Source organism: Mirounga angustirostris, unplaced genomic scaffold (assembly GCF_029215605.1).
Source record: "Mirounga angustirostris isolate CCGP_5_RB_7025 unplaced genomic scaffold, mMirAng1.0.hap1 SCAF_14, whole genome shotgun sequence".
NCBI classification, from domain to species: Eukaryota; Metazoa; Chordata; class Mammalia; order Carnivora; family Phocidae; genus Mirounga; species Mirounga angustirostris.
Genome location: NW_026991722.1, coordinates 87,746,728 through 87,773,651, shown reverse-complemented (window position 1 = coordinate 87,773,651; position 26,924 = coordinate 87,746,728). Strand labels below are relative to the sequence as shown.

At 44.8% G+C, this 26,924-nt stretch overlaps 1 protein-coding gene across 4 annotated transcripts in view; it reads left to right on the top strand.

Moving 5' to 3' along the window:
- The window catches only part of TTC28 (tetratricopeptide repeat domain 28), a 629,548-nt gene that overhangs the window by 488,866 nt on the left and 113,758 nt on the right, over nt 1-26,924 (top strand). For all 4 annotated transcript variants that reach the window (XM_045887410.3, XM_045887409.3, XM_064578589.1 and 1 more), the window contains 3 exons: nt 19,551-20,892; nt 22,179-22,702; nt 26,685-26,794. In XM_045887410.3, the coding sequence (XP_045743366.1) occupies nt 19,551-20,892; nt 22,179-22,702; nt 26,685-26,794 (1,976 nt within the window). The remainder of the gene's footprint in view (nt 1-19,550; nt 20,893-22,178; nt 22,703-26,684; nt 26,795-26,924) is intronic.

Below are 26,924 nucleotides of genomic sequence, written 5' to 3'. Positions count from 1 at the left end.
TTTAAAATAGCAAAATCCTAATCCTCTGTCTTTACATAAATATTTCATTCAGTCCTCACCTTCCCCTATTTCTCAAGTGAGCAAACTGAGGTTCAGAGAAAGTAAGCAATTTGTTGACTCAAAATAACGTCAAACAGCCCATGTGGTTTCCACACTTTCTAATAAGAAGGAGAGACTAACCCGGTAGAGTCAATCCCTGGGAATTCAGGTTAGTCCAACAAAGAGAGGTTCTGATGTGACCCAGACACTGAACTCTTAAGAATGAAGAAGATAAGGACATCTGCCTCACAGAGCTCACAGTCTTGAAAGGTAGACAAACGGATAGAGCAGCAAAGCCCAATAGATATTGTGGGCCACATTTGTAATTTAAATTTTTCTAGCAGCCACAATTTAAAAGGTAAGAAAAGCGAGATTACTTTTAATAATACATTTTATTTAATAATACATTAAAAATATTATCATTTCAGCATGTAATCAATATGAAAATTAATGTAGTTTACATTCTTTTTTTCATACCAAGTATTTTGAGAGAGAGCGAGCGTGTGTGCACGCAGGGCAGGGGGAGGGGGGCAGGCAGGGGAAAGGCAGAGGGAGAGAGAGAATCTCAAGCAGGCTCTACCCCCAGCATGGAGCTGGAGGCGGGGCTCCATGCTCATGACCCTGAGAACCTGACCTGAGCAGAAATCAAGAGTCTGCTGCTTAACCAACTGAGCCACCCAGACGCCCCCTGCATGTATTTTATATTATAGCACATTTCAATTCAGACTGGCCACATTTCTTTTTCTTTTTCTTTTCTTTTCTTTTTTTTTTTTTTAAGATTTTATGTATTTGAGAGAGAGAGTGAGAGGGAGCTGAGGGAGGGGCAGAGGTAGAGGGAGAAGCAGGCTCCCCACTGAGCAGGGAGCCAGACGTGGGGCTCGATCCCGGGACTCCAGGATCATGACCTGAGCCAAAGGCAGACACTTAACCAATTGAGCCACCCAGGTGCCCTCAGACTAGCCACATTTCAAGTGCTCAGTAGCCACATGTGGTCAGTGGCTACCGTGTTGGACAGGCATATCTAGGGAAACGCTGAGGAAAGCCTGTCTTTGTTGTTGAGGAGCAGGGGTTAGGGGAGGCTGGTGGTTTGTTGCTACCATTTTGTACTTTAAAAAGTAAAAAGTTACTTTAAAAGCCCCACATTGGGGTAGGTATAATGCTGTGTTCCTTAGGTTGTATCTCTACACTCAGTGAAATAATGCAACCATGCTTCTTAGAGACCCTCAGCTGTAAATGCTCTCATATATCAAAATTTCAGCAAAATGACTGATTCCAACTTTGACAGTGTTTCTCAACCCAGCCTAGAGAAAAGTTACCTGTGTCTCCCAGGCCTGGTGACCCACTGGTTCCTCCTGTCAATAATACATACTTTTAATAAGGCTCCACTCTGTAATGATTATAGTTATATCAAACTTTTTAAGAATCAATCTAAACAATAAGTGTTTTACTTTATTAGAATATTTTTGTAGGGGCGCCTGGGTGGCTCAGATGGTTCAGCGTCTGCCTTCAGCTCAGGTCATGATCCCAGGGTCCTGGGATTGAGCCCCACATCGGGCTCCTGGCTCAGCAAGGAGCCTGCTTCTCCCTCTCCCTCTGCCTCTCTCCCTGCTCATGCTTTCTCTCTCCCTCTCTGTATCTCTGTGTCTCAAATGAATAAATAAAATCTTTAAAAAAAATGATAAAAAAAAAAAGAATATTTTTGTAAACTGGCGAGATCACCAACTGTTCCATAGAACCCCCCCTTCTGGGAGATGTGGGTAAAGCTATCTTTCTGTGATGAAATAATTCGGGATTCTAGATCCCCCTCCAGGAAATTCATCCTGCAGATATTAGCATCTGAAAGACTCTGAGAAGTCCTGTATTAACTTTGTTTAATCCAGGGCTTCACACACAGCTGACCACAGAAGACACATGTGTCTCAAGACATCTGTTGGCATCTCATGGGGCACAGCTGCTCTGTGGAGCAAGGTATGGAAAACACAAAACTAGATTGATTACTTTGCTATGACCCTCTAATAGACATGATGGCAGCCCTCCCCACTAGAAGGGTAAAGCATAGAACCTTTCCTTTTTCAGTCTAAATTTACATACTACAGACACTAGAGAGTGACTCTTCAGGCCAACAGACCTCAAGAACTGCCATTATTTTTGTGGAAATACTGTCTTTGCACCTCCTTAGGCTGGAGTCCCTCTGTGTTTAAGGGAACTGTTGTAGGGAGTGGAACATGAAGAGGATATGGAACATAGATTAACCTCGAATACCATTAGGGGCTGGACCTGCTGCCCAACGCTGGGTTATAAAACACTGGAAACCCATAGTTCCCCATGGTCAAGCCAACTACAGTTACATTTGTGATTTTGATCCACCCACATGATATGTCCAGAGTCCAGCCTAATTAGATTAAATGATTTCATGATTAGATTTCATTGTATTAAGGAAAGGCCACTTGTTCTTTTTTTTTTTTAAGATTTTATTTATTTATTTGACACAGTGAGAGACCCAACGAGAGAGGGAACACAAGCAGGGGGAGTGGGAGAGGGAGAAGCAGCCTTCCTGGCTGAGCAGGGAGCCCGATACAGGGCTCGATCCCAGGACCCTGGGATCATGACCTGAGCCGAAGGCAGAAGCTTAACGACTGAACCACCCAGGCGCCCCAGGCCACTTGTTCTTTTTGGGGAACAAGGCTTGTCCTTCACTGGCCACACCTGGCACCATGTCGTTTAAGAACTGTTATCAGGATGGGTTTCATTACTTCTGAAACCGGGGGCCTCTGGTCAGTGTAGAAAATGCTCACATCTGCCTCTCCACAGAGCCAAACTCATTCTCTCTCTCCTTGCCTCTGCAATCCACTCTAGGACAAGGTATTCGCTCTTGTTTCGTGTGTTGCTTTCTGCCTCAGGGGTACAGTGTCTTTCAATAACAGAGAATACAGTGACTTTGCTGCTTTTTAATTTCCATTTCCCCAGACCCTTTAAGGATTGTAGATGAGGATGTGCAGTCTCTAAGCCCCAAGTGTGGTATTTTTTTTTTCACCTAATTTATGCAGATGCCTCATAAGAGAAAACTCATCCTTTTGTTTCTTATCCAGTTCTTTCTAATGAGCTATACATTTTAAAAATTTAACAGGTATGTTTAAAGCATTTGTGAATTACTTATAAATTCATTTGTATGCCGAATAAATTTCATTAATGATTTTTTTAAAAATCGCCGTTAAGCCAATTAACATGTCTTGTTAATGACTGGTGACAATCATTTTTTCAGACTGACCTTTATGAACTATTGCAGATAAGCACATATTAGAAAGAAATACGAATCCTCTTTTTGTCAACAAACACAGGGTTGATCTGTAGTATTGTGCATTACCAGTGTTCAAGGTGGGAGAGCATTTTTTACTCTTTTTTCCCCCCACTTAGAAGAGACTTGCGCCGCATCAGTGGTCCTCAGAGTGAGCACCTAGCAGCGCTTGGAGGCTTTGTGTATTGTTTGCAGGCATCTTCATTCCTATACAAACTCGCCTCTGTTGTGATCCTGCCTCCCCATTCAGACTGTGAGCAGGCACCTTGTGTTCATCATCTCTTATCCCTGATACCCACTGTGGCACTACAGTAAATGTTTGCTGAAAGAATGATAAAGGCAGTTTAGCAAATTATGTCCAGGCCGACAGAGATGAATAAATCAAGTTATTTTTCACTCTGGAGGGCTCTCAGGACCTGATCCTAAAGAGATGAGATAGGAAACAGGTACACACTAACAGTAACCAGCTGTTTGACTTTGAGTATGTTGCTCGCCTTCTTTGTACTTCAATTTCTCCATCTGGAAAATGAATGATTAATAACCTCGCATCCCTCCGAGTAATACTATAAAGATAAAGGGAAGAGAGAGATGAGAGCATAGTGAGCTCTTTGGAGGCAAGATCTATGTACCACTCAGTCCTCATAATTGCCACTGCTATTACTTCTCCAGGGTGTGCAATGTATTCATTTTACTTCTTTGAAGAACACGGAGGAGAGCTATCTGGAGTGGAGGGTTCATACTGGTGAGACATGGAAGATGAGGCTGGATAAGCATTTTAGAATCCATCCAGTTTAAAATCCATCTTTTCACGGGCGCCTGGGTGGCTCAGTCGTTAAGCGTCTGCCTTCAGCTCAGGTCATGATCCCAGGGTCCTGGGATCGAGCCCCGTATCGGGCTCCCTGCTCAGTCAGGAAGGCTGCTTCTCCCTCTCCCACTCCCCCTGCTTGTGTTCCCTCTCTCGCTGTGTCTCTCACTGTGTCAAATAAATAAATAAAATCTTAAAATAAAATAAAATCCATCTTTTCAGTATTGTGGAACCTGTGGGACTTTGTCCTAAAGAATTACCTTCCCCCACCCCAATCCCAAGTTGATGAAGCGAAAGCCTGAGACACCTGGAGACCCATGACTGGATCTCAGGTGAGCAATCAAGAGATGATTTAGAAGTCACTGGGCAGGGACACCTGGGTGGCTCAGTCGGTTAAGCGTCTGCCTTCGGCTCAGGTCATGATCCCAGGGTCTTGGGATCGAGCACCACATTGGGCTCCCTGCTCAGCAGGAAGCCTGCTTCTCCCTCTCCCACGTCCCCTGCTTATGTTCCTTCTCTCTCTTTGTCTCTCTCTGTCACATAAATACATAAAATCGTAAAAAAAAAAAAAAAGGAATCAGACTGCCTGGGTTCAAATCCCAGCTTGCTACTTTCTAGTTGTGTGACCTTGGGCAAATGCCTTAACCTCTTTGTGACTCATCTGTAATGTGAGGATAATTATAGCACTTAACTCATACGCTCCTGTGAGAATTACATTAACACATATAAAATACCTAGAACGGTGCCTGGCACATTGTACATTCTCAATAATTTTAGCTATTAAAATGGATATTACTATATACTGGGATTGAGCTAGACACTATCTTTATCATCCTTCTGTCATCTCACTATAGATCTGAGACCAGGATTTGGCCAGCCCCCAAGCACATGGAGGATGGGGCCAAATCCCACTGGAGCACAGACCATGTACTTTATTTATGAGTAGATATTAGATACAGCTTGCTTTATTTAAAGGTCAAACAGGAAAAAAAGTAGATATAAATGGAAAATTGCTCAGAATAAGGGAGAGGCAATGTTGATTCTCAGAAGGTAAGTGTACCTTTAAGAATTATTTACTGTAGGTACTAAGAGAACAGTTTATACAAGTTTGGCATCCTTAGTAGATGCAAAAAGACATGAAATAGAAGTAGGATATCATAAGGAGAATGCAGGCTGATGTGGAGGAAAAAAGGTCAGATGGAAAAGGAGATGGGTTATTAAAGAAAGAATTGCAAGGAACCTAACAATGCAAGATCTGCAGTAAAGGTAGAACTGAATGTTACTGATACAGTGGGAAACTGAGTCAGTGGTGTGGAAAATAAGCTCTGCTAGAATATAGAAGAAAAGAACAAAGAGATGAAGACAAGAATTAGGAGGTATTAGCATATAGGGCTTGAGGGTCTTCTTTTTCTCATCTTGCTCCCACTTTCAGTTGGTTGGCGTGTTGGAAGGTGGCTTCTGCTGCCAAGAGAAATTTGAACCTGCCGTGTTTCTGTCAACTGCCCTTCTTGGGCTCCTTGACCAATACCAGGAAATGTGTTTCTTTTGCCACATCCTTCACCTCTGATCGCAAATGGAATCTCTTGTCCAGTGTGATACCCCTGAAAGCCTTAACTGATGTTCTTCTGGCCCAGCACTTCCTAAGAATGGCTTAGTTACTTTTACATTGTGAAAATACTGTCAGAAGAGTTATTGAGGGTGCCCGGGTGGCTCAGATGGTTGGGCGTCTGCCTTCGGCTCAGGTCATGATCCTGGGGTCCTGGGATCGAGTCCCGCGTCGGGCTCCCTGCTGGGTGGGGAGCCTGCTTCTCCCTCTGCCTCTCTGACTCTCATGAATAAATAAATAAAACATTAAAAAAAAAAGTTATTGAACTGAAAATGTTCTTTTATTCTATAAAGCAGAGCTTAGAGAGCAACATAATGGCCATTTTCATTACCAAGAAACTTGAGAAATGATTGTCTACATCCTTTAAATCCATATTAAATGACCTAATGTTAAACAAAGACCATGGCAGATATCTGTCATCAAAATCCTTTTTATCATTATCTTCCTTTAAGGACCTGGTCTTGTTTTAATTATCTTTAAAAATCAGTACATGTAATGTGATCTCAATAATATAACCCAAACAGTCGACACCAACACAAAAACAGATTGTCAGGAACTGTGCTTGGGTGTTAGCAAAATGATTATTTCAGACAGTCACAAAGTAAGGTAGAGTTTTTCTGTATTTCACATTTTCTACATTGAATATGGTAATAGCAATCCTTTGGCAAAGAAACAGGAAATCTGATTTGAATGGCTTAAACAAATAGGGGCTTGTTTTTCGCACAAAACAGTAAATGTGAGGTATCTGACATTGGTTCAGAGGTTAAGGATGACAGGGCCTATTACTCTACAATTAACTCTTTTGGCCTTTTACTCATGCTAGTCCTTTATGCTTGTCCTTGTGGTCACATGGTGGTTGCTGAAGCTCCAGGCATCATGACTTGTTCAAATCAGCAGAAGCAGGACATGCTAAGCCAGCTGCTTCTGTATCCTTTTACTTATTTCAGAGAAGCAAAAGCTTTTTCTAAAATGCCAACACACTTCTGTTTTTGTCTGCTGACCACAATAGTGTCACTTGGCCAATCCTAACTGCAAGGGAGATTGGGAAGGTGAATATTTAGCTTTCCAGCCCCATAGCTAGAGGCAGCTAGGGAGAAAGGAGAGAGTTGAAAATGAGTGTTGGGTGAGCCCAACTTTGCTATCTTCCAGAAGCATTTTTTAACATGTATTATTTTTATAATTGAAAAATATTTTTGAGATTATTATATGCAAATTTGATCATTATAGAATCTCAATAATGTAAAAATATGCACACCAAAAAGACAAAAAGAAAACGACAGAAGCTTTAAAACTGTCTGCTCTGGATCTTGACACTAATAGTATTCTGCATTAATGTTCCTGTAAATAATCAGAGGGGGAGGATTAGGTGGTTCTTTTATTTATATGTACATGGAAGAAGTGGTTGGCCAGATAGACAGACGGGGACCCACCCCTTCCTGATGTAGCAGGGCTGAGATATGTCAAGAACTAACAAATGTTCTGGGAAGCCCAAGTTTCAGTGATTTCTACGGTTCCTCTTACCCTGTGAGTCTACAATTTGAATAAAAGAGGTAAATGGAGTTTCAGATTTAAAGCAGTTCACAAGAGATTTCTAGTAAGACGTGTTTAAATATCATCTCTGTGATATGCATGAGTGAGCTAGCCTCAGGAGCCTCTAATTTCCTAAGTAAATCCCTCTCAATTAAGCAGAACGGGAAGAAAAACTGAAAGCAGTAAATGGATCACAGTTTTAATCCTATCTTGCTCTTTTCCATGTTTTTGAAATTGCCCTCACCAAAAGCCCATGTACTAACAGAAAAATGAACAGAATATATGAATCACTTGTTTTGATAGCATTATGCTTAATCTAGCTAGAACACTTCACACAATCATAGAGTTTGAATTTTCTATCCAGTGTGAATTTTTAAAATGAAGCTTTTCAGACCCGATTGCCTTGGGAAAGCAGATTTTATAATTTGCTCTCCAGCCTGTCTGGAAAATCCATCTGTCTTTGCAATTGAATTTGCAAAGTGAAATCATTTTTGAAGGGCTGTTCTTTTGGCCGGCTCTTCTGCTACTCCTCCCTTTCCCTGTCTGTTTCCAGGGCTCCCTCTTGGTCTGGGCACACCATGCCATCCTCTCATCCTCTCTGGACCCGAGGGAATGATGCATCCCTGGGGGATGGGCTTTGTCCTCACCCCAGATTGCACAGCTGAATCCGGCCACCGTTGCTGCCTCAGACCCTCAGAGGGGCAAAGTCATTCGGGGGAAAGTGCTGGGCTGGCAGGCAGTGGGCTCAGGTGAGTTCAGGTCCTACCTCTGTAACTTCGTGACCCTGTGGCTTTTGTGAGTGTCTTCAAAAGCAGACCAGGCCACCCAGCTTTTGTCCTTTAGTCAAATAAATTAATGGAGGCCTGAGGACTTTGAAAACTGACAAGTGCCGTGAAGTGTTTCATTGAATTCTGCTCCACAATTCCACAAACATTTTTGGAAACATAGAGTTTTAGGTTACCTGAGGTATATCCAGTAGGCAGTTAGGTTTAAGAGACAGTGCTTAAGAGAGAAGTCTGAGCTGGAATTGCATATTTGGGAGTCACACAGTTGGGTTTTGGTGTCAGGTATTGAATGAGCTCACAAAGGAGAATTTTGTGTATGATTGTCATTTATTAGTGCTACTACTATTTTTATTATTTAGTAAGGGCCCCCTTCTCCCTTTTTAATTATCCTAATGAAATTGGGAGGAAGCCCATATATAGGTGTCTTTTATTTTTTATTTATTTATTTTTAATTTTTTAAGTAGGCTCCGTGCCCAGCATGGAGCCCAATGCAGAGCTTGAACTCATGACTCTGAGATCAAGACCTGAGCTGAGATCAAGAGTCGAGCACTTAACCAGCTGAACCACCCAGGGACCCCATTTTTAAAGGTTTTTTTTTAATAACTTTTTAAAAATTTTATTTATTTGACAGAGAAAGAGACAGCAAGAGAGGGAACACAAGCAGGGGGAGTGGGAGAGGGAGAAGCAGGCTTCCCATTGAGCAGGGAGCCCGATGTGGGGCTTGATCCCAGGACCCTGGGACCATGACCCAAGCCGAAGGCAGACGCTTAACGACTGAGCCACCTAGGTGCCCCTCATTTATCTTTTCAATGAATTACATTCCACGGGTAAGAAACTGGTGAAGGCAGTCAGTCAGTAAGCCAGATTTTAGAATTAAGGTTCCTAGTTTCATGGTGTTTTGCTTAAATTATTGGATACCAGCCAAAATACTTCCCAATTAATTAATTTTCATGATTTATTTTAACAGCTTCAGCTGGATGACAGGACAGAAATGAAGTTTTGTTGTTTTGTGGGGTTTTGTTTTTTAGATTATTAATTAGTGCCAGGGCGTAAAATCACCTCAGAATATTCAGTGTTTCTCAAGGTGGTCTACTGGCATTTGGGGATATGATGGTTCTTCATTGTGTGGGACTTTTCCCACATGGTGCAGGCTGTTGGGTACCCCTGGCCCCACCCACAGTCTGCCAGTGTGGGCTCCCAGATATTGTGACAACCAAAAATGCCCCACCTCATATTCAGATGTCCTTGGGGAGGGGGGAGTTTCCTCTCATACATGCACAGACTGAGACCCTTCAGGAAATGGGCCCTATTTTCATGTCACATGCAAAGCTTGGCTATAATATTCTCAGAGCCCATAATTTTGCCTCGTCCTTGGATGACATGAGCTGTTACCAAGTTCCCTTTGGTGTGCTCGCTTTGGAAATATGATGGCATCTAAGACTTAGAACGAATTACACTCTGTAGTAAAATAATGGTAGAGGGAGTGGCATATTTTGATTTTGTTATTTATAGTATCAAGGACTGTGGTAACTGAAGCTGTATGGAATAATCCCACCCCCTAGAAAATGGAGTATCACACCTTGTCATTCACTTGTATTTGATCTTCCTAGCTGTCATCTGAGATAGAGGAAAACTAGAGGCCAGGAAAAGTACTTACTTTCCTAAGAACATGAGACAGTGAAGTGGTAGAGCCAGGAATAGGGAGATTCCAGTTCTGGTCACAGTGCCTTTCCTCCATAAAGCACTGTCTCCAAGTTACTGGCACTTCTAGATTATTAAAGCTGGTAGAACAGGGCCCACAAAATGAACAGCAAAAAAGTGGAGAAATGGCAGGCTAAGGGGGTAGGCAGATTACTGAGGCGAAGTCAGCTGAACATACAACAGATGAAAGAGATTTTTGCTTGCTTGCTTGCTTGCCCTTAACTTGTTTCATTCCACAAAGGATTTTACTTGGCTTACCGTATCAAATGATGATACTATAGAAATACAAAACCAAGATCAGGGAAATACAAATAAAAGTAGGAAACCAAGGTCAGGGAAAAGAGCCCAAACATATAGCTGATAGAGGCTAACATGGTTGTTATATTAGAGTTTCATATTTAAATGAGAGCTTCCTTGTGGCCAGAGCAAAAAAAGAAACACATAATTCTTATTACCCAAAAGATGGGAGCATAGAATTCCTCAGGGGAAGGAAAGCTGAATTCTAAAAGAAATTTCTCAAGAGACATTTTATATATGGGATTATGGTAACCAAATGTATAGTGTAACTAAAATTTTAACAGCAAAAATTATAATAGATTTCAGGGTGCTTTTTCTAATAACAAACTTGAATCAAAAATCAACTAACTCTAGGGCATTAAGATGAAACCTCAATTCACTGAAGCCTGTTCAGTGTGGGTTCAAGTTCACTTGGTTCAAGTTGGTAGATTTTAGTGGTCTCACTTGATTCAGGGCTAGAATTCAGGACATCCAGAGGTGTGGGTGATTCAGAAGCCCCTCAGGAAACTTCTATTAATAGGTGTCTCTCCTCTGACACAGACTTTGTTAGGACAGTTGGAAATCGTAGGTTATGACAAGGGCTTAGAGGGTTGATACTGGATGGTACATCATGACAATGTACTAGGGTCTGGTACAGTAACAGCAGCCCACAAATCTTAGTGGTCCAAAACAAGAGAGTATTATATTCACACCCAGGCTACCACAGGTTCACGTAACACTCAAGATGCACCTCACTAATCCTGACCTCCCATGGCTCCATCTTCTGTAGCAACACCGTCTGGAACACATAGCTTCTGCAGTCAATCAGGCAGAGGAAGAGAGAGCATGGCATATTGTAGTCCAGCTCTGAAGTGCTTCTGTCTGGAAGGAACACAGCGCCTCTCCTCACATTCCACTGGGCAAAACAAGTCACTCGACCACGCCTGACTTCTCCTCAGTACGAAATACGCATCTGGTTGTAGAAGAGAACCAGAGCAGGGAACATTAGTAAAGTCTACCACAGATGGGGGAGGAAGGCAGTCCAAACCAAGCAAAGGGGATGAGAAAGTCAGGCATACAAGGCAGGGTGGGACTGAGTAGAAGGGCCAGAGGGGCTGCGTCTTGGCTGGGATAACGTGGGGAGCACGGGTCAGGGATGGCTGAGTTGGTGCTGGATCCACAAAGTTTGTCAATGCCATTTTAATTGGTCCACGCTTTACTTTGCTGGCCAGAGGGACTCAGAAGGTGTTCCCGGGAGGTGGGACTGGTCCAGTTTTTAGAGGCTCAGCTCAAGGGAGAAGCAGAAGCAGTTATCTCTGCATTTCAGGGATTCCACCCCAGACCTTGAAACAAAAGAAATGTTTGTTTCGTATTGAAACTAACTCCCTGTAACATTCTCTGCATTGTTAACTTATGAGGGTGCCTCCCTCTTCTTATTGTGATCCAGAATGAAAACCAGCCACACTCTGCCTTCTCCAAACAGTGACTAATGGCGGGGCTTGGCCAGGCAGGCCCAGCGTATTTTTCACTCTGCTCTGGGCTTCCCACCAAGTTTTCTCGCAGTGGCCTGGCCACAGCCGTTAGGGATGACTGTGCCTAGCACTTCCTACCTCGTCATCCATCTCCGGAACACCCCTCTCCAGCCACCTCCTTTTTAATAGGTTTAATTATTACTTCCCCTACTTCATGGCACAATTAATCTTCCCCACTGCCTCAGGATTTACAGCCGAACAGGCCCCGGGAATTTCTGAGCTATTCACCTGCAGTCTTGGTTTTTAACTCTCCAAGGGAACGAGGAAGTGGGGCCATGTATGAAAGCAGTAAAATAACTTGGCTCCAGCGAGCTCCAGGCTGGCTTCTTGTCACTGTCATTCAGCCCACACCTTTGGGACAGTGACAAGCGGGGGCTGCAGAGGAGCGACTGTGCCTCTACCCAGCCTAAGGAGAGCCTTGAGGGCCAGGGATCAAGCAAATAGGGCCTCTCTGTTTCTCTTCCAGCTGCATTTTATTTCCTCCAAGTTTGGTTATCAGAGGGATAAGTTCTGAGGTTCTAATGTGCAGCATGGTGGCTACAGTTAATAATACTTACGGTATACTTGAAATTTTCTAACAGAATAGATCTTAAGTATTCTCACCGCAAAAAGGGGTGATGGATGTGTTAATTATTGTGGCAGTCATTTCACAGTGAATATGTATATCAAATCATCATGTTATAGACTTTAAATATATACAGTTTTGTCAGTTATGCCTCAATAAAAGAGGGGGGAAGACAGGTAGTTTCTGGTGGAGTCTGTCTGCAGGAGGCAGAGATGGTGTGTGCAGGGAATTCCTTGGCCTTATTACAGTGGGCTCCTCAGGACTGAAACAGAAGGGGAGGGCAATCGGTATCTGGGACAGAAGTGCCAGTGAACTCTCAGTGTCACAGAAGACATCTCAAATTGCTGTTGAAGCAAAAGAAGATAACAGGCCCTTAACTTCACTTACCCTTTGGAGGAACAGAAAGAGCCTGGCGGGTCAGGTAGAAAAAGTGGACAGATGTAATTAAGATAAAGGGCAGCGGAAGAGACACGTGATGGGCCAAGAGTTCTCCAGAGGTGACACGCACACAAATGGTTACATCTGCCTCCTCCTCCTCCATTCCTACATCTCTTAGGATTTCTCGGTCGCTAATGTACGCTTCCCTGATCTAGATACAAATTTAGCCAGACCAGCAATCTGTCCTCATACAGCTGCCACAAGATTGGTTTGCCACAACATTAATATGCAAAGGCATGGCCACCTTTCACTAGAAGGCATTGCAGCTTCATTCCAGAAGGGAAACGGGTGAAAGAGCATGGATTCCTGGGTCAGAAGAACCTAGGGTCCAGTATCCGTTCTGCCACTTGGAGCTGTATGGGCTTGAGTGAGTTCTCGAACCGTCTGCATCTCTGAGACCACAGGAGTGATCTCACAGGATTGTTTTGAAGTGTGCATGAAATTAGCGAGTAGAGGGCCAGGCACCGGTTTTCAGGAAAAGCTTACCTACCAGGAAGATGCTTGTAGCTGAAATCACATGAGAAATAATTTTGGAATTATCTGCATTTAAAAATTTCTGTACCTTTGCTGTCCTCCACTGGCAAAAAGAATGAGCTTGTCTCTAGGCTCATAAATAGTAACCTGAAGATGAGATAAAACATCCAGTTGGTTGCATTTCTAACACAGAGCACTTAGCTCTCATGCCTTTGATTCCAGCCATCTGTTTACTAAGCAGGTCTGTCCCCTCCTCCCCACTCCAAGCCTTGGGATATTTTAGGTGCAATGTGGAAAAATTCTACGGGCAACTTGAGAGGGAGAGGATCTGGGGAACCTAAAGAGCTGGAATAACGGGTGCCCTGAAGAAACTGGGGCCACTCCTCCTGGTGAGGAGGAGGATTGGGAGGAGCAGCTGTGAATATGCAGCGCTCTTTCTGTGGAGCACGTTTTTCAGCTGTTTTCACCACCCCCTCCCACCCCGCCTGTTTGAGTGACCAAATATTATCCTGTCCTTTAAGAGCCTTTGAAATTAAAGGTAAAATTAAATGTGGTGACTATAAAGAAATCAAAGCAATGGAACAAGGCACTGTGTTGCTCTCAGTCCTCCCAAATTGGGGAAGGACATGGAGGCTGGTATACCTGTCCACGCTGGTGACCAGCTGATTTCTTTCTTTCCTGAGGTCCCACAGACAGAAAAATGAACTTAAATATCCGCATCAGGACTTAGCTATGAGGAAGTTTCCTGATCCAAAAGGGACTACAGAAGAATGTGCCGTACAGATCTCTCTGCATATCTTGATTATTTGATTTAATTTTCTATTATGGAAGTTCTCTCTGTCTCTCACACACACACACACACAAAAGGAATAGTATAATGAACCCCCCACATACTCATAACTCAGTTATCAGCATTTTGCTAAAAAAAAAAACTTTGCTAATCTTGTTTCATCTATTTTCATAAACACACCCACACCCACCCACTCATACACGCTCACTTTTCCACCCCGTTAGAGTGTTTTTTAAAAGCAAACCGTAGACACCATGTTGTTGCATCTGTAAATACTTCTGGGTGTATTTCTAACAGATGAGAACTTTTAGCACAGCTGCTGTCCCATGTCATACCTAGGAGACTAATACTAACAGTTCCTTTATGCCTCCTGCTTATCTTGGATGGGCTGGCACAGCTGAGGGCGTGTGGGTCAAGAGTGCCTCCCTCAGCTCTGCCACGACCTCACTTCCTCTCACTGGGCCTGGGCCACAGTCTGGCCTCTTCCAGCTCCCACAGCTCATGCCTCCTGAGAATGGCTGGGGCTTTGGCTAGGTGGGGCAGAAGCTAACCTGTTGGAAAGCAGCAGGAAAGAACAGAGGAGCTCTTAAAGCCCCATTTGGATCACGTACTATTAATAATCAGCAATAATATTTTCAGTAAACGAGAAGAACGCTTCCACTGTTGGCGGAGGTGCACCGAGGCCCTCCTTCCAGAGAATTCACAGAGAACACGCAGCCAGAAGTCTCTGCTGAAATGCTAAATGTTCTCATTTCAGTAGAAATTCTGCTCAGCGCATCTTGTTCACACCTTCCTTGGTCTTTGCTGGTAATGGTTAATAATAAAAAGCAAACTGTATTGAGCATTTACTATGTCCTGGGCACTTGTGGTGGCTCCTCATGAGCATGATCTCCTGGGCCCTCACAACAGCGTTTAAAGTAGGTGTTACTATTCCCAGGCAGGGACCATTCCTGTCCCCAAGGTGGAGGCCCACCGTGGTGATGTATAAATCCCCGTCCGTGTGTCCTTTCTCCGTACGGCCTTGTGGGAACTTGGCTTTGTGAGGATCTTCTGCCCCACTAATCTTCATTTAATCCCCCCTCCCTGCAGCATGTGTCACCTAGCACACCCCTGCTTACAGGCTCTCTGTAAGTCTTCATCTGAGTGACGGCCCTGGAAAATCAAGCTGTGGTCTCGAAAGGGAAGGAGGATCTGCAGATTATCTCCTCAGCATGTGCAGTCACTCTGCTGGCAGTTCTCAGGGCCGCTTTTATGTTGCCTCAACAAAGAGAACGGCTGCCAACAGTGTGTAATGTTCTGTTCAGAATTCTCCAGGCTGGCAGAGGCTGGGACAGTAGAGACACGGGGTGGATGAAAAAAAAAAATCCCCATCTCAGCCAGGCCCGTCGCCTTCTGCCCTTGCCTGTGTCCGGAAGTCTTTGTTTTGGAAAATCTTCCTGATTCTTTATAGAGCCTTGGAAGTGTCAGATGAGGAGGAAGGGGAGTGCACGGGCAAGCTGGCTGGGGGTCAGATCATTTTGCCGTCACCAGCAGGCAGTTTCTTTCACAACTCATGAACCCTGGGTAGCCATTATCATCCCAACTGCTCCCTATTAACTAGGCCAGACTCTGGAGGCCATAAGAGGAAACATGGAATTCCTTTTCCTTTCTGTCACTCTCTAAATACTGCTGGTACCATATTTGAATAGCATGCTAGAGGTTACAAAGCTTATTGATGTACACCATTATGTTTCTCATACCTTTTCTTTGAGATGGTATAACCTGACCTTAATAAGAAAAGAAAAACACCAAAAAAGTTTTCTGTTAGAAAAGAAAAGGAGGAGCGCCTGGGTGGCTCATTCGGTTAAGTGACTGACTCTTGATTTTGGCTCAGGTCATGATCTCAAGGTTGTGAGATCAAGCCCCCCCACCCTCGCTCCCCTGCACCGGGCTCTGTGCTGGTCGTGGAGTCTGCTTCCGATTTGCTCTCCCTCTGCCCCTCCCCTTCCCCTTCACCCCCCTGCTCATGCGTGTGCACTCTCCCTCTAAAAAAAAAAAAGAAAGAAAGAAAAGGAAAGAAAGAAAGCCTCAGAGACATAAAGTGACAATCTCAAAGGTACCCAGCTGAACGAGGTGGGAGCCAGGCTTGTAAAACAGAACTGCTGACTTAAAGTTCTGCGCTTCTCCATGATAGTGTGCCTTCCACATACTTAGCCAGTCTCCTCTTAGATGGTGTACAAGTGGTGAGGGCGGGGGGCTAGCAAGAGAGACCTGTGTCCTTGGTGGCAGGGAGCATGAAAGCTTACCTGAGCTTCCTCCACTGCCTTCTCTGAAGGGCTCACACTGCTTATTTCTTTTTAACATCATCCTGGAAACTAACTGATGATCATATTGGCTTAAAAAAAAAAACCCTTGCAAAGAAATCTAAAAGCTGTGAGGGAAAAACAAAATCAATGCAAAGGCATTGCTGTGGGAGAAAGTGCTCAGAGGGAGATGTGGGCACTCCTGCTGTTGCCCCCCCACCCCGCCACCCCGCCAAGCCCTGGCCCTGTTCCTAACTACAGACTCTTGTCTGGGCAGATATTTTCCCTCTCATTTTAGAAATGCAGAAAGTGAGGACAGAGGGAGCAAATGATTCATTTCCTTGAAGGATTCACGGAAATTTGAAATCTAAAAATTTTCTCTCTACATAAAAGCAGTTTAGGGATACAGGCCAAATTCAGGTCTTTAGAACTGAAATGTTTGTCACTAATAATTTTTCACCTCTAATGGGGTTCCAGGTGATGCTAAGGTATTGCCCCTTGTGTAACTTAGACTTTCTAACCTTGAGACAGGTTCTGCCTTCCTTCCAGCAAGGAGACCGGTGACATCTCCAGCCCAGGGCAGTGACCAGACCCAATCCCCAGGAATATTACTTTGCTTGTTAGATCAGAGTTTTAAAAATCCTTTCAGTAATTTTTAAACCAAATGCTATGCATTCCTTATAGAAAAAAAAAAAAACCCACTTAAAATACAGAGAAACAACATGAAAAAAACGGCAGTTCCACCACCCAAAGATTACTACGGTTAACATTTAAATAAATTCTTTGCTGTATGTAGACATATAAATGTAAGCATACATGTATATACACTCATTAATGTTTTCATTACAATGTACTGTTTTGTGACCATATATTCCATTAATATATTGTAATTTTTTCCATGTCAATATATCATCTTCCACTTCACCATTTTTTTAAATTAAATCATTTGTTCTAGGGCAAACTCAAAGGGTTTTTTTTTTTCCTACTTCACCATTTTTAATGACATTATGTTATTCCATTGTATAGAGGACCATTATTTACTTAGTTATTTTTAAATTATGCAATACTTTACTCCTATAAGAAAATACCCAGAATCATTACCATCGTTTGTGTACTCTCTGCTACCTTGAGGATCCCCTTTCCTGGAAGCATATAGTAATTTCAGTGAGTAATATTTGAATTCCAGGCTGCAGTTTATGGTGCACTTGCACATACGTGATTTCATTTGATCCTCACTACTGCCCTCTAAGATTGGCACCGAGATGATTCTTTTCCTCACTTTATAGACGAGCTGTGAAAAGCTCAGAGAGGCTAAATGATGTATCCAGTACCCTGAGTGGAGCTAACATCAAAAAGCTGGCTGGGCCCAGAGGTAGATGCAAGTCCTGTGATGGGGCAGACCTCCACCCCAGGCAGGGGAAGACACGGGGACAGAAGAGCAGCTCTTACATGTTCCTTTCTGCCCCCCTCGCTTCAGCGTTCATGATGTGTGCTGACATCATACGTTTCACGACCGGCTCCCTGATGACCCTGGCGTGCTCTCTGAGGGCAGACTTGCGTCTCCTTTGTCTGTCCCTGCTGCCCACCACGAGCCTTAGCAGTAAATCCTGGGGCAGCGCGGGAGTGAGTGAGTGAGCGAGTGAGTGAAAGTGTCACAGAGAGAGGCGAATTGTGGGGCCTGGATTTTGACAGCTTGCTTTCTCAGCATGTCTATTTTTAGTGCAGACTTTTAACAAGAACCCAGCTTGGTGTTTTTGCTTTTTGTACTTCTGAGGGTTTTTGGTCACCACTGCAAAGCTCACGCATTGATTCATGGAAAAGTATGTTCAAATCCAAGGGCAAGGAGGAACCTGTTTGCATACTAGCTTCTGTCCATCTTTTCCAGTGCCCCCCACCCCCGCCCCCGCTGGGATGAACCAGGTTCTCCTCAAAGGTGCCTCCCCAGTTACTTTGATGCTATCCCTTATTTGGAACTACTTTCTCTTTTTTTATATTGATGATATATGTCATTTTGAACTGCTTGTAGAAACAATAGCTTAGCTGCTAGAGCATAGTTTATGAGCGTTGTTTAAAGTGCTCTTATTATTGACTGTAAAAGCCGTAGAGCAGAATTCCAAGAAATTTTGGAAGAAAAAAATCATTCAAATCCCATCACCTTGCTAGGAGACAGTTTCTATTTTTGCATAATCCCCTCAAGGTCTTGTGCATGTGCACATGTTGAATTTCCTGGTTGTTGTCCCGGGGAGCATGCAGCATTGTTTTCTGCTTTTTTCCACTTATTGTAAAACCCTTTCCCCCCATTTTTTTTTTTTAAGATTTTTATTTATTTATTTGACAGAGAGAGACACAGCGAGAGAGGGAATACAAGCAGGGGGAGTGGGAGAGGGAGAAGCAGGCTTCCCGCTGAGCAGGGAGCCCGATGCGGGGCTTGATCCCAGGACCCTGGGATCATGACCTGAGCCGAAGGCAGATGCTTAACGACTGAGCCACCCGCTTAACGACTGAGCCACCCAGGCGCCCCTCCCCCCATTTTTCTACACAGACTTCATAATTATCTTTTAATGACTGCATAATCCTCTGTTGAGTTGATATACCAAAATGTACTACAGTCCCCCAGTGCTTGCCATTTAAGATGTTTCTGATTTCCCACTAATCTATAATGCTGCCAGTGAAGATTGCTGCGCGAATAGTCTTTTGCATGTGTCAGATGATTTCCTTAGAATATATTCCTCTGAGTAGGATTGCCAGGTCTGAGCAGGACCGTGTATGTGGTTCCTGTTGTCCTGCTTCTCCACAGGCTGTTCCTGTTTATGTCCGGCAGCCGATGTGTTTACCAATTTCAGGGCAACCTCATCAGTATAGGGTGCTGTTTAAATTTTTTGTTTGCTAATTTAGTTGAAGTAAAATGGTACTTTGGGGTTGCTTTATTTTGCATTTCTTTGATTATTAAAAGAAATTAGCCTTTTCCCCTGTGGTTACTTTTGTATTTCTTGGATATGAGTTGTCTGCTCACATTTACTGCTCTTTACCTACTTCAGTAAACTGGGGGTTTGATTTTAAATTTTTTTAAAAAAATCAGACCAAGTGAAATACTGGAAATCTTTATACATCATAGCTATTGGATTTTGTCATATATGTGTCACATATTTTCCAGTATTGGGTTTGCCTTTTAATTTTAGATACATATTTGAGTACAGAACTTCTTAATTTTGTAATCAAATCTGTCTGTGTTTTTTTCTGTTGCTTCAAAGCTTAGAAAGCTATTTCCCCTCCGGAGCGCTGATAAATATTTAATTCTACCTTCTGTTATTTTAAATTCTCTAATTCATCTGGATTGTGTTTGAGTATAAATTGAGTTGCAAATTACATTTTTTCCCCCAAACTGCTCATCAGTAATTCTAACCTTTTTCTTTCCTTTATTCTCTTTCTCAGGAATCATACACCAGATGAAAGGCGATTATGATACTGCTCTGAAACTCCACAAGACCCACCTGTGCATTGCTCAGGAGCTGAGTGACTATGCTGCCCAGGGCCGTGCCTATGGGAATATGGGCAACGCCTACAACGCTCTGGGCATGTACGACCAGGCCGTCAAATACCACCGGCAGGAGCTGCAGATCTCCATGGAAGTGAATGACCGTGCCTCACAGGCATCCACACACGGGAACCTGGCCGTGGCCTACCAGGCCCTGGGTGCCCATGACCGGGCCCTGCAACATTATCAGAACCACCTGAACATTGCTCGGGAGCTTCGTGACATCCAGAGTGAGGCCCGGGCCCTCAGCAACCTGGGCAACTTCCACTGCTCTCGGGGGGAGTATGTCCAGGCCGCCCCCTATTATGAACAGTACCTTCGGCTCGCTCCTGACCTTCAAGACATGGAAGGAGAAGGAAAGGTCTGCCACAATCTCGGCTATGCCCATTACTGTCTTGGAAATTACCAGGAGGCGGTGAAGTACTATGAGCAGGATCTGGCTCTGGCCAAAGACCTTCATGACAAATTGAGCCAGGCGAAAGCTTACTGCAACTTGGGCCTAGCATTCAAGGCTCTGCTGAACTTCAGCAAAGCTGAAGAGTGTCAGAAGTACCTACTGTCCCTAGCCCAGTCGCTGAATAATTCCCAGGCTAAATTTCGAGCCCTGGGGAACCTGGGTGATATATTCATCTGTAAAAAAGATATAAATGGTGCAATAAAATTCTATGAGCAGCAGCTGGGTTTGGCTCACCATGTCAAGGACAGAAGACTGGAAGCCAGTGCATATGCAGCCCTGGGCACGGCATACCGGATGATCCAGAAATACGACAAGGCCTTGGGTTATCACACGCAGGAGTTGGAGGTCTATCAGGAGCTGAGTGACTTGCCGGGGGAGTGCAGAGCTCACGGGCATCTGGCTGCGGTCTACATGGCCCTTGGGAAATATACAATGGCATTCAAGTGTTATGAAGAGCAGCTGGATCTGGGGCAGAAGCTGAAGGACCCCAGTCTGGAAGCCCAGGTCTACGGCAACATGGGGATCACAAAGATGAACATGAATGTCATGGAAGAAGCCATCGGCTACTTTGAGCAGCAGTTGGCCATGCTGCAGCAGCTAAGTGGAAACGAGTCTGTGCTTGACAGGGGCCGGGCCTACGGCAATCTGGGGGATTGCTATGAGGCCCTGGGTGACTACGAGGAAGCTATCAAGTACTACGAACAGTATTTATCTGTTGCCCAGAGCCTGAATCGCATGCAAGACCAAGCCAAGGCTTACCGGGGCCTAGGAAATGGACACAGGTAAAGACGACAGAGGACAGATGTGGTTGATCACGTGCACAAAGAGCATTTGTGGCCGTGTTGGCAACTTACTGTCTGCACGGTGGCTTGTTACCTACAAAGCATTTTCATACGTATCTTATTTGGCTCCCCCAGTGATTTTGTGAATTTAGCGGGGATATTATTACCCTTACGTTATGGAGGAAGAAGCTAAGCCCCAGAGGGGTTAGGTCGATGTCCAAGGTTACACAGCTTAAAAATGAAGGACAGCTGAGAGTCAAACCCAGGGCTGTCTGACCCCAAATGCAATGCTCTTTTGACCACCTCATAATGAGCAGGATAAAAGGGATAATGGGAACAGGAAAGGTGAATGCATCAATTCAACTGATGTTTTCTGAATGTCTCTCACATTATATGAACGTGTTTATTAATGCAACACCTATACCCACCAATTACGTGGATTCCCGTTTTGTTGCTTTTAGGGAAAGCCACCTGAAGTTGGCAGGAGTGAATAAATGTATACTATCATCATCATGCTAGGCACCTTGCAGAGATATCTTGCTTAATATTTATGGCAATCCTGTATTACTCTACACTTATTATGACCTGCTATGGGATGTGGGATTTACTATCATCCAGAAACAGAGGCTCAGGGAAAGGAATTCATGTGCCCCACACAACTGACTTGGTCTGCCGCCAAAATGCATGCTCTTCCCAGTCCTATCATGTCATCTCTTAGCAGCACAAAAAGACACACTGTTGGCCAAGGTGATGCTTTCCTTCTGAATGTGGGGAACCCAAGAAGGTGTCTGTGTCTGCAGAATTTACGGCCCTTCCAGATCAGCAGGGGATTAGGGCTCCTGGAGTGGAGGAAGGGCAAGGGTCAAACTAAATCATCACCCACAGAGTGCTCTGAGAAGCTCAGGGTGAAAGATTTATAGCCATTGTAAAGTGATTTCAAAAACATAGTCTAAGCAGTAGTGGAAATTGGGAGGCCCGAAGAACCAAACAGTTCACTTGCTATCATTGTGCCTATTAATATATTTTATGTTTCCTCTGGGGTGTATATCCCATTGAATCTCAAACTCTTGGGAGGGTCACTAAGGGATGACTTTTGAATTGCTTTCCAGATTATGAAATTCCCCTGCATCTCACTCTAAGGGCACATGATAGATTTTAGCTAGAAGAGGAGTTAAGAGCTTCTATAGTAAGTGACAGTGACAAATGCTTTTCATTTTCTCGGGGGCTTTAGCATGTCTGCACCTGCACAAAATAATATCATTGCTTTTCTGTCTACATCCCCACAGGGCAATGGGGAGCTTGCAGCAAGCCCTTGTGTGCTTTGAAAAGAGGCTCGTGGTCGCCCATGAGCTCGGTGAGGCCTTTAATAAAGCCCAGGCCTATGGAGAGCTAGGAAGTCTGCACAGCCAATTAGGGAATTACGAACAAGCCATTTCCTGCCTCGAACGCCAGCTGAACATCGCTAGAGAGATGAAAGACCGAGCTCTGGAAAGTGATGCGGCCTGTGGCCTCGGTGGCGTTTACCAGCAGATGGGGGAATATGATACAGCCCTGCAGTACCACCAGCTCGATCTGCAGATAGCAGAGGAAACCAACAACCCCACCTGCCAGGGCCGTGCCTATGGGAACCTGGGTCTGACGTATGAATCCCTGGGCACCTTTGAGAGGGCTGTGGTCTATCAGGAACAGCACTTGAGCATTGCTGCACAGATGAACGACTTGGTGGCCAAGACAGTGTCATATAGTAGCCTCGGAAGGACCCATCATGCCTTGCAGAACTATTCCCAGGCAGTCATGTACTTACAGGAAGGTAAGTGAAAAGGTCTGGGGTGGTCTCTCGGTAAACTCTGAGATCAAGTTCAGAGTCTCCTTGGAAGGAAGTATGCACAGTTTGAGAGTGGCCACCTCTGCCTGGAGTGAGGAGCTCAGAGGCCACATCATGAGTTCAACTCCAAAACCACAGTGTTCCTTAGTAGCACAAAGGCGTTCCCTCGTCCAGAATGTTTCCCGGCTTGTGTAACACTGGCAGCCAGCTGCCCAGGGAGCTGATACCCTCCTTGCTCTTCGGAGCCCTCGCCCTTCAGAGCGAACGACACTTTTCCCACACGAGAGGAATCAAGTGGGCGCCTGGGTGGCTCAGACGGTTAAGCGTCTGCCTTCGGCTCAGGTCATGATCCCAGGGTCCTGGGATCGAGTCCCACATCGGGCTCCCTGCTCCTTGGGAGCCTGCTTCTCCCTCTGCTTCTCTCTCTGTCTCTCATGAATAAATAAATATATTAAAAAAAAATCTTTAAAAAAAAACAAGAGGAATCAAGTAAGATTTAGTCGCATAAAATTTAAGGGCCCGAATCAGAGGAAAGCGCCCATCTGTCCCAAGCCCCATTGTACTTCCTGAAAATATCTAAACTATAACAAAACTATGAAGAAGTGCATTATGAGGTTGCAGCTGAGGTTTAATCCAGGCTGAGGGTCACTCAAGCAGTCGACCAGGGTTCCTTCCCAGTGCTTATTGCCCATAGTGCTTGAGCTGGTGCTATGGCAGTCTTGTTCCAGACAGGCCCAGAAAGTGCGGCTACCTCCCCTTCCTCCTCCTCCACTCCCCATCTTCCCCCCCGCTCCGCCCCCTCCGGCTCCTGTCCTCTGCTGTCAGGTTCTGTACAGCCACCTGAGCCAGTCCTTGGACGCTTCCTTCCTCAGGAAGCAGAAGTCCCAGAGCGGTGTGTTGATCCTCCACCCCTTTACACTTCTCTGGAAAGCACTTCCCCTCACAGGGGCACATGACATCCTCCTGTCCTGGCAGGGAAGAAGGGCAGATAGGATGTTCTTGGCTCACTAGTAAAAGGAAATAGTTGCTGATTTCCAAGCAAAAACTCCCATTTCCAGCTTCCAAGGGTCCATGCATGTCTGGTTTATTTAATTGGATTTTTTTTTTTTAAAGATTTTATTTATTTATTTGACAGAGAGAGAGACAGCAAGAGAGGGAACACAAGCAAGGGGAGTGTGAGAGCGAGAAGCAGGCTTCCCGCGGAGCAGGTAGCCTGATGTGGGGCTCGATCCCAGGACCCTGGGATCATGACCTGAGCCGAAGGCAGATGCTTAATGACTGAGCCACCCAGGCGCCCCTATTTAATTGGATTTCATTCTCACAGTAACCTTCAGAGGTGTATCTCTATTCCTGTCTGCGGCCAAATGACCTGAGGCTCAGAGAATACAGTGGCTTGGTCCTAACCATGTGGTCAGTTCGTGGTGGAGTGGGGACCAGCCCAAGTTTTCCAACCCCAGGAACCACACAAGACCCTGTGTGGAGTTGTTTCTAAGCACAGAGCAGGGTTGGAACGGTGATATATCCCCCATTACTCCTGAGCCCCAGCTGCGAAGCCAGGAGGGAGGGAAGCAGGAAGCAAAGGGGAGAATGGGCCCAGAGTTGGTGGTTTGCTGTCATCCTTTGTACAGACCAGGGATTGCTCTGGCCTGCAGGCTGAGAGATCACAGAGAGACTGGGAGCCACTTCCCAGACCTTATTTTGCTCCCACTCCGTGGGCGCTCTGCTTCCATGCATTAAATATGAGAGTTGGCTTTGGGTTTCCTGAAACTTGACTGTGGTAAAATTCCAACAGACTGGGGCGATTTTCAGTCGAATTTGTGAAAACTATTAAATTCAGACCCAGCATATGACAGCCTTTCAGCTGTGTTCTTTTGTACTTCCTGAAATATTGTTTCCATAAAGCAGCTGCTTTGCCTGAGACATTGTAACATAATTCTATATTTATGGAAAACTCTCAATTTCATTTTTACTGTTGTAATTTTAAGTCTCACAGAGATCTAAATTCCCATCATGGCATCTCCATGGTGTCTGTTCCATGGATGTGCTCCACCAGAGAGCCTGGTATGCCTCATGGGCCAGATTAGATGCCTATTCTTATGAGCTGTGACAGGTGCAGACACCTGGAAAGGCCCTTTCTGAGTTCTCTGAGTCAGGTCTGCAGCCTCTTGCATTGAGGGAACAGTTCAGCCAGAAACCACCTTGGTGCCCCCGCCCCCCGGCTTTCAGAGTGGGCTGTAGGTCAGCATCACCCTGCCCCAGGGCACTAGAATCTCATAGGTGGGGCCTGGTCTGGGATTTTTGTATAAGCTCTCCAGGTGATGTGTATAGACAACCATGGTCAAAGCCACTGGTCTCATCCAGCTTTTTCTCTTTTTGCAAATGAAGAAAAGGAGCCTGGATCCATTTAGTGACCTACATGGAGTTATATGCAACTAGTTTCTGGGAAACCAGGCTTCAGGGATGCTGGGTGGGTGGGTGGGTTAGATTCCTAAGAGGCAGAGGCAGATAAGAACAGATGGGACAGATACCGTGTCTGCCCGGTGGCTTTTAGCTCTTCATCGGAGAACCTCTGACTATGGGCTGGAGTGTGTCCTACATGCTGGGGATCCAGCAGGGAACAAAGTCCCTGCTCGCACAGAACTTACCTTTAGGGGGGCTACCTCAGTGGATTTTACTTCCAACTCATAGACCCAGATCTAGTAGGGATAGCTGCCTTCATGAATATTGTTAGTGTATTGAAGGTTAAAACAACTAGTATTCTCCTGGTTTTCACCCAAGCACCATCTTCTTCCATTTGTGTTCCTATTCTATGAGGTATTTTAACATGTGAATAATTTGCAAGTATTATTTTTGTTACCCAGTGACATGATTTAAACTTACAATGGTATTTCTGAGTTTTCTGAGTTAAGTGTGTTGTGAAATGCATAATATTTTATGAGCGTGAACCTGAATATCACTTTTACTATCCTCTCAACTGACTCAGTTTCTTTTCAGAAGTCAGAAATTGCATGGGCCCAGCATGCTCAGAGGCAGGCTCCCATCCACTCTAAATTAGATTTTAAAAAGGAAGTCGTTCCTTTGTGCGCACTTCTGCACAAGCTAACTCCTGTGTATAGAGAGCCAGATCATGAGGACAAAGTGATGCTGAGAACTGCTTAGTGGCCAGTACAATAAATGGTTGCCCTCAGATTTGGTTCTCCCAAAGCCCTGGAGGTTGCTGGTGTCCCGAAAGCCAGAAGCTTGCTGTAGGTAAGTGACCCAAACTGCAGGTGTCTGTCTGAAGGCCATTAGAATGAGGACAGTCTCATTTAAGGCTTTCAACTCATAATAGTACTTGTTCTGTATCCCTGCCGAGGCATATCAAAGTCTCAGCCTTAAAGGAAAAACAGATTGGACATGAAATGCATCAGTGGCATCAGTAACAGAAGGCAGGGTAAGATGGTGTGAGCATTCTGCTTTCGGGGGAACATCAGATGTGTCTCCCATCGACACTGATTGGATGCTATGTACATGAGATAGGAAAGAGTATTAGCTTGGCTTCTGTACTTGACTAGAACTGTCAGGAAAAGCTTTTGCCCACGAAGGAATTCGGTTAGATAAATTTATAGGCCAGGAGTTTTCATTTGCAGAGCTAGGGATTTCACAGCTGGGAGGACAGCCAGGTTAGGTTCCATTCACATTTCAGTGTTTCTGCCTGCCCTGCAAACCTGTTTCCTGCTGATAGCCATCACCTGAGCTCTTGCTGGGGCATCTTGGAGTATCCTGGAAAGGTCGCCACTAACACAGAATTTGAAGAGAATGCTTACTCTGCCTTGTCTGATTCTCCTCTTGTCCTGCATTTTATTTAGCTGTGTTAACATTCTTTATATACACCCCTGAGGCAGAATTACCCTCCAGGACTCCTTGGGTTGGGGGGGGGGGGTGTCTGTCTTCTGTGTGTCCTTAGCATTTGTCTGTCTGATTTCAGGCTTAAGGTTAGCTGAGCAACTGGGCCGAAGAGAAGATGAAGCCAAAATTCGACATGGTCTTGGCCTCTCCCTTTGGGCTAGTGGGAACCTGGAGGAGGCCCAACACCAGGTGAGCAGGAGAACCCCTGTTCCAAATGGATTTTGTTTCCAGAAGCATGAATGGCCTTGGCATTACTGTCCTAGTAGTGATGACATTCACTAGAAGGCACTAACCTCTACCCTTGGGTTGGCGTATGGGA